General features: G+C 31.3%; 1 protein-coding gene across 1 annotated transcript; it reads right to left on the bottom strand.

Moving 5' to 3' along the window:
* Nucleotides 1-447: 447 nt before the first annotated feature.
* Nts (neurotensin) lies at nt 448-10,694 on the bottom strand. Its single transcript, XM_047551346.1, has 4 exons — nt 10,529-10,694; nt 8,308-8,369; nt 3,916-4,137; nt 448-1,177 (listed from the first exon to the last, which is right to left on the bottom strand). The coding sequence occupies exons 1-4, from the start codon at nt 10,599-10,601 to the stop codon at nt 1,025-1,027; spliced, it is 510 nt and encodes a 169-aa protein (XP_047407302.1). The 5' UTR covers nt 10,602-10,694; the 3' UTR covers nt 448-1,024.
* Nucleotides 10,695-11,043: the final 349 nt, after the last annotated feature.

The raw sequence follows: 11,043 nt of genomic DNA, 5'->3' as shown, positions 1-11,043 counted from the left end.
AAAAAAGTCAGGGTTTTGTGAGAAAATCTCTGTAGCTGCTCTTAGTAGGATTAAACCTAAGAGAAATATAATTCCATCAAAAGGCTGTGGATTTCTATATTCTGTTTAACAACTTAAATCCTGATTTCATCTTTCATAGATGACAGTGTACTAGGCCAGAGTCCTGTAAAAAGAGGTCTTCCGAGGCAGACCTCTGCAGGAGAGACTCTGAAAGTCACTACTCATGGTGAAATGTAAAGGCTGTAAGAGGAATATTTGAGGTATAGTTTTGCCTCAATTATGCCTCCCAAAAGGGAAAAAGTATTAATCAGATAAATACCTCAGTAAATTTAAAAATAAAGGTATCATGTCCTGGGTCAAAATGTGAAAAGTTGGGAGAAGTCATAAAAACTAATTCTTCTAAGAGAGAAGTAAATCTGCAGAGAAGCATGTGATTCTGATGGCTTATCGTCTTTTTATTAGTTATCAAATTCATTTCACAAAGTTTCACGTGAAAAACATCACTACAGCAGGCATAATTAGCAATAATCCACTAATCAGTCTTTCAGATGGGCCCACAATAACTATCCTTATATATGAGATACATGAGTGAGTCTTGAAAAAAAGAAAGTATTCCTTTCAATTTGATAAAATAGTCAAATAACAGAAGATATGCCATTACTTTGTTTTGGGTTAATGATAATGAAGGCTAGACTTTGCTGTCCCACTTTACTAGAATTTCTCATATTATGTCAAAAGTTATGACTGTTTAAACAACCTATAATGTGTTTTGCAAAATTACAAAATGCTCTATATGTGATGTGATAAACATTTATTCCAATTATATATAACACATCATGCTGAAGACCTAGATTTATTGAAAACATTTACTTCAATTTATATTTATGCAGAAAAATCACACCCAAAAGTCACAATTGTGGAAGAGACAAAATAAGCATATTCTGTTACAAATTCACACATATATAATTACTATTCAAATAAAGATGATAAATCACATTCACATGTAAAGAAAATGTATATCTTCTCAGTAGTAGTAAGAGCCCCTTTTAAGTATATAGGGTCTTCTTGGTTTATTCTCATACAGTTGCCTTTTCAGAATGTAAGGAATTTTTCTCTTTATGACTTCTTCCTTCTCATTTTTGTCATTTCCATTATCAAGAATGTCTTCCTGAATTATCTGAAAAATAGGATGAAACTTATATGAAACTTGTATGCACAAAATATCCCATTTGGGAGCAAGCATTTTTTTATATTTTATCCTATTTTCTGTCTGGAGAAAGCATATGTAGGATCAAAGAAATTGTTTTGTTAAAGGATAGATGACTGTCAAGTGGCAGAGATGGGGACCAAACCTGACCTTTCTGATTCTCTGTTTAGTGTCCTTCCTACTTTATTAGGCTAGCTCTGTAAAAACCTCTCTACATCTGGTGGTCTGACACTAATTTCTCCAGAGGGAAGAACACACCAAATACATATTTGAATACTTCCTATGCTTGAATGTACAATGAGGAGACCATAATGGTATGAAACACATCATATGTCACAACAAAGATAGTTTTGAATCTGGTAAATCAAGTTTAACTGAAAAGTTAACAGGATTTTATATTCAAGTAAGTCAATTCCGAAGATGACTTGAAAGTCATTCTAAAATCCATTTCTCAATCACAGAAGAATGCCTTCGTTGTTGTAGATATCAACATGTAGGAAAGCTCTGTTTAACTCCCTAAGATCTTCTTAGGTTTTGGTTATCTTCAAATTTCTAGGTCACTATAACTAATACTTACATTTAAATTATAATGCACATGCATAACATCACATCACCATGTATTTTATTTCAACCCACAGCTATTCAGTTTCAGAGAAGTAAAACCAGCTACTGTCAGACAATCTAGTTTCTTAATCTTTGGTTTCTCTGTGCATAGTCTGTAATTACTTGTACTACACTCAGAATGACATTATCATTTTATTTTTAAATCACTCAATAACATTTAAAATAGCAAAAGTTCCAATCTGTGTGCACTTGACTTGTCTGCATAATAGTTTATTCAAGGTTTATTTTTTTCTGAATAAATAACACATAATTGACATTTCCTCATGTTTAGAGTTGTATTTTCAAGTTTTATTGACCTAAACAATATTTTAAAGACTAAACCATTTAGCTGGAATTAAAGTTAAAGAATGACAGTATAGCAAGTAAAATTAAAACTAGTATTTTTGGTTTTTCATCTGGAAAGCATCTTTTTGTTTACCAGTTAGAATAAACATTAGTCATTCTGTTTGCATTTGTTCTTTCCTGCAGGGCATCTCTATGACACTCAGTCACAAGTTTGTTATATCAGCAAGGAAGGCACCCTCAGATCTTCAATGTTGGTGTAAACCCAGTATATAAAACATTAAGCAAATTTCTTGTGGAGGTTAATCTGAAAAAAAAAAAATTCTCCTCTTGAGAAAATTTTTAAATATTTCTCTTCATTTCAAGCATATATTTATCTCTTCTCCTCTCTTCATTAACCTCAATATTTTTTCATGTTTCCAAGTTCTAACTTATCTTTTACAGCAACATATATCATTGGGGTAATAAATTAGAAAGTGTTTTGCAATACATTAATAATTTTCAAACTACTAATTTTTACAAATAATTTTTCCTTTAATGCTCTCATGTTTGCTTATTTATTCAGAAGGAGAGAAGGGGTGAAATTAGAATTAGTATGTGGGGAACTGAAGATAATTTTAGTTATGGTAGTTAAGTGATGGTAGCTTATATATTGGCATTTAAGTTACCTATCCAAGGAACAAAACTGTTGGAACTGTGTCAGAATACTTAATTAGCAGCTACACTGAAATATGGATAAACATAACTTTGATGGATGTAGCTAATCATCTGTGTAAGAATAGAATGTTCTGACTAGTTTTATTACTCTGTTCCTTCACAGATTTAATGTTGTACATTAGATTGTGCAAACCCAAAACTGAACTATTAGTTGCTTTCAAACTATCTTCTGGTTCTAATACCTAATGCAAGTCAGATTTCATTATTCAAACATTTTTAAAATTTTCCAAACAAATGAATACTTGTAAACCTAACTCAGGAGGTCACCAGTCTAGTCCTTTGTTTCAAATCTGTATTATGAAAATTGGCTCTTTTGACTGTGATAGACCTAGTTTAGCTACTAAGAATACCTGAAATCCACACACTCAATTATAATAGGAAGATAGATGCACACAGTCACATGTGTTTAATCTATAAATAAGCACAGACCACAATGGGTCTCAAATGATGCAGATATATATTCCTTTATTATATACATATATTTTTTAATTAAAAAATTATTTACCTGACATATTCAAATACAAAAACTCCCAAGCCCCCTATAAACAGGAAAATTTGGAGTTCCAAATAAACTGGAATAAAAGAGATGTAGATCCCTATCTTATATTTAAGCAACTATATTATTTTTTTATTTGCCTAAATAGTCAAAAGGAAAATTTTGTGTTTTTATTCCCATTTTCTTTGGACACCTTTGTGTTCAGTGTTTTTTTATGGATAAATACACATGACTGTGTTTTTAAGAAAGCATTTTGAGTTTCTTAAATTTCTTAGACATTTCACCAGTACCACCACCAACAAAGATTGCCTAAATATGCCTTCCATTTAAGCACAGTGAAAGCATATGGATCAAATCTTCCTAAAGATATTTCCTTCTTTTTAAGGTTGAAGAAAAACTGGTTTGCTAAACTCCAAATATTTGGAGGACACTTTGAAGATCTGAAGCAATGTTGACCTCAACACATGGTTTATTCTTCTTTAACATTTATGAGTCTTCTGGTTATGATCTGACCAGGATATAAAAATCAATACAAATGAAAACTAACTAGTATAAATGTAATTACACTCATATTTTGTTTTTATTTTACCTCCCAGTGTTGAAAGGCTCGGCTGTGACAGATTTTTTGGAGCTGGTATATTGTCAGCATTGCTTCCAGGCTAAAGCCATCTAGAACAGGGAGTTTCCTTCTTGTAACAAGCTCTTCTTCATGAACCTCTCCTGTTTCCTCAACTTGGCTGTTCAGGTTATTTATAAGACTGCAAACATTTAGCAGGGTCATTTTCCAGGAAGGAACACTTGCTTTACTGATCTGAAATATAGAAAAAAGAAAAGATATTGCAATCAAACTTATGCAAATAAGAAATGGACTTCTATGTCCTACACCATTATACTTTAGAGTATAATAGTTACTCTAATAAATACAGTAGTATCAATTGAGTGCCTTCATGTCACAAGGTTGCAGAGTTCCAGCACCTCATATCCTCTGTGTAAATGATTAGGATGAAGTTATACACACATACATATGCAAATACTCACAGAGCAAATTAAGAAATAAACTAAGAATAACAGTAGAAATGTATAAATATATTTGGATAGAATCACAGATGAAAAAAATTAAAAAGTCAAAAATACTATTCTCTGTTACATTTCAGCTTAATGTTAAGTGAAGTAGGGAATAAAATTATATTAATAAATTTAGACAATTACAATAATGTGAGGTCATTGGATATTTCACATAATTATAGTCACGGACAGTACCACAGCTGACCAAGTTATTTGTAAATTATAATATTTTCTGAAATTGTCTTTATTTTCTAATAAGATTTTGTCTGAAATCATAACTAATATAATCAGCTCTTCTATAATGTCAAGAATAACCAAAAAGGAAACATGAAGACGTTGGAAAACCTAATGACAAATTAATTAAAAATTAGCAAAAATGTAGAAGGGCACAGATAAAGGAAAGTGTAAACTTTTCCTTAAGGACATAAAAGCAAAAGATTTAAATGATGACAAAGACATGATGGGAAGACTTGATAACAATATCAGGTAACCATTTTCTTTGAATTACTATGCAAATATAGCAATCACAAATCAGTATCTCAACTGGAAAAACGTGGGGAGACTGGCAGTTGTCTGAGGATTGGCAAAAAGAAAGTTAACTCAAAGGGTGACTAGGTTGAGAATAACCAAAAAAATTTAGAAAAATAGTAATAAGGTGGGTCTCAACCCTACCAACTATTAAAATGTATTTTAAAGTTGACTAATCAATGGGATGGATTAATAGAATAGCAATACACTTGAAACCTACCAGAAGAGAAGATAGTGTTAAAAAAATTGAACCAAGTACAAATGTGTGAGTAGCATACAAGATTTGCAATTCGAATACTTTTAAATGGTTAGCTATGGGGAAATCTGGATGTAGATCTAGTTATAACCTTTCTTGACTTATTACAGCCAAAAGATACTGAGGTGCATTAAATATGAAGAAAAACAAATTACTGTGGAAATACATAGAAGACTTTGTGTTCATGAATCTGGAAAGATATTATTAAACAAATATCTATTACTAAGCAGAATCCATAAAGTAAAAAGTCACAAAGCACCTGTCCTACTGAGGAAGCACAGCAGAAAGAGCAGTCTTGACCAAAGGACAACCAAAGGACATTTATTTGAAAACATATTTGTATAAGGTTTGAACTATAAAGGTCTAACTTTCTAATACTGCTTATTATGCTTCTCAAATTTCTTTCCTGTATTAAATTTGACCTAAGTACTATGACTCACCCTCACTACCTGTCATTTGTTGAACTCAGATGAACCTAGCAGATAGTAAATTCAAATATTTCACCAAATTGAAAATAATTGAAGTCATCCTATCTGTCATGGGTTTCTGAAGTTTTTATATTTGGATACGAAATGCGAGTTATTAACAAATCCTGCACTCTAATTGTTAGTTTATAAACATCTTTTGAACTCCTATATGAAAGTCATTGAGTTTGATCAGAGAAAGTTACAATATTCAATGAGCATTTTGATTGTCTAAAAATATACTATATCAGGTTCTCTTTCTTACAACTATACTAAAATAGTAGCATTGATAATAATAATTGTTTTGTGAGAACAAAAATTTCTTCTCTGCATCCTACTTCTTTTCCATTGAAATCTCTCTTCACTTTCTGTTGCCTAGATGTACTTAAGCAGTAATATTTCAATATCTAAACAACTTTACTGTAAAATTGAAATTGCTCACTTATTTTACCAATGAAGTAGAAAAGAGGAAAGTTAAAGCATTTTAGAGAATTTAATAATAGGTTTGTACTAATACCAGTGTCAAATACTATTTTTATCCAATTTTTAAATGTAGCGGTTTGGTTAAAATGGTTGTAAATCTGGAGTTCTCACTTGCATAGTACTATAAACACACCATAAATGATTGAATAACAGATAAATGAATGATAAAATAATTCTCTAAAACTAAGAAATAAGTAATGAAATTGGAACAATTATAATTCTGTGTACCTACACATCATAAACTCTATCTCTTGATTAGAAGTAGGCATTAAAATTCAACCTTTTCCCTTTAATGAATTTAAGGGAGACATCCCATGACTGAATAAAATGGGAAAAAAATTATTCAGCCTATATGTTTGCAATGTATTTCTCTTAAGAGAAAAAATTAAACCATTCCATATACTGGAATTATTTGATCTTTATAGTATCTTGACCAGGAAAAGAATCACAACTCTACTCTCACATGTTCTCAAATAGCTACCACTCTGCACACTATATCATATTTTGGGGTACTATTTAGGACTATTATGTGTCAATGTAGACTTCTAATTTCAAAAGTAAAATCTACATCAAGACACAAAGCATTGAAATCTAACCGATTTTTCAAAACAGACCATCAACTTCAGTTATTTTCCTAATTTTGAGTAGTAAAAACTAAAAAGCTACTGTGATTCTAATTGAATGGTAGCAAAGGGTCTATTATCATAGAGTCAAATACATTTATTATTGTTTTAATAACTAAATTTGATCATTTCTGCTACCAAAAAAAACTAGCATTTGGGTTTTTTTTAGTTCTTACTTTTTAAAAAATATTTTATTTATTCTTTTTAGTTGTACATGAGAGTAGAATATATTTTGATATATCATATATACATGGAGTATAACTTCCCATTTTTGTGGTTGTACATGATGTGGAGTTACACTGGTCATGTGTTCATATATGAACATAGGAAAGTTATATCAGATTCATTCCACAGTAGAAAGGTATCTTTGTTAGCTTTGAAATAATAATGCCCTACACTCTTAAACACACACACAAATGGATATTTTTTCTTTGTATAACTATCAAGCATAACATTATCTTACTTGTATACTAGCTATTGTTGTGCCTAAAACGTGCCCATTCAACTAGGGAAGAGAGTCCTGGGGTGGCAGAACTTGATCCGGAATATCAGTTCAGAATTCAGACAGGAATTTTGAGTGCTTACTTTCTTATCCTAGCATCTGTAGTCTCCTCAACTTTGGTACAGCAGTGCTTGTGACCACGGTCCCAAGCAATTACCTCAACTGGAAATTTTTCCTAGAGAAAAACCTGTGCCCTGACCACACGTTGATTGACTAACTCTAAGTAATCATTGTTGTATGGTAGCATGATTATCAGACATATTCTAGTTGAGTTGTCTTTTCTAGGTAAAGGTTGGAAACTAGAAAAATTTGGTTTTAAGATCCCAAGAAAGGATTAATAGGGCTCAGAACACAAAGTTTTACTTGGTTCAATAAAAACAATTATCAGGTACAGATAACTCTTCTGTTACAGGGACAATTTAAATGTTAGCATGCAATAAAGAGTACAGTTTGTAACTTTTAAATATATTACAGAACTATAAATTTCTAGAAGATCATAAACTTCAATCACTGCATTTAATAAAAAGGAAACAAAAGAAAAGCCAGGTTAATTTACTGAGCTGTTTAAGACCAAATAGTTCATAATTCACAGTTTCAGGAGTAGACCTCAAGGCTACTGTTTGCCTAATACTGTTTTCTCTCTAGCACATTTCCTTCAGAGGTTGTCATATGCTGTCATTTTAAGTTTAAGAAACATTTTATTTTCTACAATGTAATAAAAAAAAGCAAAAATTTCATTTAGGTGCTCCACTAAAGGCCAATATACCTTTCATCATATAAGATGCACTAAGCATGGAAATAAGTTCCTTTAAATAAATTTACTTGCCTACATAAATCATATGTGGTTACTTAATAAAAGTTGCAATATGCTGATTGAGTCACTATAGTTTCCTTCCCTGTCATATCAACACCCTTAACTCCTTAAAACTCAAAAAAAAAAAAAAAAAGTTTACCCCAAGAGGAAATGCCTTCCAAGGAACTTTTCAGTCTTGATGGGACACCATATGTACAATGAAAATTCATATATTCTTCAACCCCATGTTAAAGAAAAGAAGGTTACCTTTGACGTATGCATACTGGTCAATAAATCTGCTTCCAATGCTTTCATTTCCTCTTCGGAATCTGAGTAAAATCAAAACCACATGTTTACTGTGTAATCACATACCATATAATATAATTTAACCCTACACATTTTAAATTAATCTTTAAAATTTAGTCTAAGAGGCTTAGTCTCTTTTCTATTTTTATTTTATTTAAAACAATATTCAGAATAAGTGAATAATTGTTTAATTTTAGGCTAGCAGGAGAGTAGAAGAATAGAAGCACTTCTAAGAAAATAAGCACATGATTATTTGTGATTCGGAGCAGTTTAATCTCTGAATCTCAGTAATATTTTTTTCATATGGTATAATATGGATTTCATCAAATATGCTAGAGTAGCTTATTTTTACCAACAATAATTCACACATACAGAAGGTATGTATATTGATATTTCATAGTCAACATAATGAAAATATGAGTACAGGAGACTTTTCCAAGATAAAAACAAAGGGACTTGCTCACTGATAACTTTAGGATAAAAAGCATACTGAGATTTATTTCTCAAGGTGTCATTTTACAAACAAAACACTCCTTGAAAGAATTGATTTCTACTTTAAACAAGAATTGGAATTATGATTACTTTGCAATGTTATCAAGGTGAGTAAGGAAAAGTGGATCTGTCCATCAACATATGTAAAGTAGTGTTGAAAATGAATCTGAATTTTTGGAATATCTTAAGTTTCCACTCATAAATATACTATGGAAAAGAAAAACTTAGAAAATTCTTCAAGTAATAATAACAAGTTGTAGAACACCACAGTAACATAAAATATCATACTTAGTGATCTTTTTGTGATAAAGCAAGGTAGATATTAAAAGTGGCTCTATATTCCTTTTATGCTGTACTCATAAAAATTAAGTATCTCACTTAGAGAATTCATTCTTAAAACTCATATCTAGGAGCTTAATACCAGAGACCTTTTACTCAACTTGTTAAAGATGCAATATGGTTTTGAAAAGGAAAGACAAATTCCATTATTCATTTATGAAGTCTGTTCACCAAATCCCTATAAACTTAGATTTATCACAGCAAGCAACTTCAAGTTGATAATCACAATGTTTAATTAATAGCCCATTTTTTTCACAGTCTAATTATACCTTTAATTCATGTTTTAGATAAAATCACAATTGTAGAAAAGTTGGTATTTTTCTCATAAAATTTTGCAAAATTCAAAATTCAAAATTATTTTTAATGATTAACAAAGAAAAATTTGCATAAATCATATTTTATGTTCTAATAGATTTTAATTTCACACTTAAAAATCATGAGTTTGAATTAAACATCAATGTTATTTATGAGCATTTATCTCCTTTTCACTTTGATGTGATTACTCAATTATTTTTTAAGTATTAGCTGAAGCATATTGTAATCATTATAATAATTCATGTTACTTCTTTAAATTTAATACTTAGTATCAAGATGTGTTATTTATAAATATTTGATAATATATGCCTTCTACTTAACTATCATATGCAAAACACTCTAAAATTAAATATTTCCATTAACCTTAGAATACCAATTTTCCAATTATGTTTTGCATCAGTTTAAATGACATGCGATAAAACAAGCAATTATATTAATAGCATGCTATGCCCTATAAGTAGATCATAAAATATATTTTCATAAAGGACTTGGAACATTTTATATTTCTCTAGAAATATTTTTCTGCAAATAATGCTTCATTTATTTATTCATTCATTTTTATTTTGTTTATCCTAACACAGCAACTTTTAAAAAATGATTTAGGGCAATTAAAAAGGTAAGTGAAGGGAAGCCACCACTTTCCAGGAGAATGCCTGACAAGGTAAGAGTAAAGCATTTTGAATAGAATGAGTTTTAATGATGAGCTTGCACATTGACAGGCACCTCCTCTGTACTTCTCATTAGATAATGCCCAACCTAATTCAAAGTTTTGTTTTTCTCTTGTCATCATATTCCAAAGTGGGTGTGTAGTGTTTCCTTCAAATCTTTTTTATTACTTTGCAGATTTTAAAAAGGCAAAATACATCTCTTATTTCTTATACACAGAAATACAGAATAAGATAATATTCAGTTTCTATCACTAAAAGGCAAATCCTGAATAAGGAGGAGAAACTCTTCTCCCTGGATACATTAACATAAGTAGCAACATACTGCAAAGAAATCACTGAAGGGTTTTGTGAAATGCAGTTCGGCTTACCTGAGCACAGACTCCAGGAGCTGAAAGCCAGGAGTATCATGCACACCAGGTGGATTTTCATGCTTGCCATCATCTCTTTCAGCCTTCTATCAAACCAAGTCCACAAAAGTCAGAAAGACACTGAAGGGCTCTCTCTGGAGCTTTCTCTAGCCTTCAGCTGGCTTTGAAAGTGAGGGAACTATGAGAGATGCTCTGGCCATTCCCTATATATATATAAGCAGGAGGATGATGTCATGACTGTACAGGGATTAGGGGTGTTCCTGCCCTCATTTCCATCCCTCTCTTGCTCCCCCGACTTCCTCCTCCCCTTTTCCTTTGTCCCTCATCTCTCCCCCACTTCTGAACCTTGAGTGAAAGTGACGATATCCCCTAATTGCTGCTATTGCTCCGGATTTCTGACGCACAGAAGGAGTCATTCAAAAGCACTGCCGTATAGAGCATACTGGAAAAGAACACCAGCACCCCCCACCCATTTTCTTTCATGTTCCCACTCCAGGAATTTGTCATTTTGATTT

This window comes from Sciurus carolinensis, chromosome 4 (assembly GCF_902686445.1).
Source record: "Sciurus carolinensis chromosome 4, mSciCar1.2, whole genome shotgun sequence".
In the NCBI taxonomy this organism is placed as follows: Eukaryota; Metazoa; Chordata; class Mammalia; order Rodentia; family Sciuridae; genus Sciurus; species Sciurus carolinensis.
This window is presented reverse-complemented; position numbering and strand designations above follow the sequence as displayed.

Excerpts from the sequence above, each read along its gene's own strand:
- Nts (XM_047551346.1), bottom strand. The coding sequence starts at position 10,601 with ATGATGGCAAGCATGAAAATCCACCTGGTGTGCATGATACTCCTGGCT. Across the intron at positions 8,370-10,528 it reads CTCCTGGAGTCTGTGCTCAG|ATTCCGAAGAGGAAATGAAA; the intron begins GTAAGCCGAACT and ends GATTTTACTCAG. Across the intron at positions 4,138-8,307 it reads CCAGTATGCATACGTCAAAG|ATCAGTAAAGCAAGTGTTCC; the intron begins GTAACCTTCTTT and ends TCTATATTTCAG.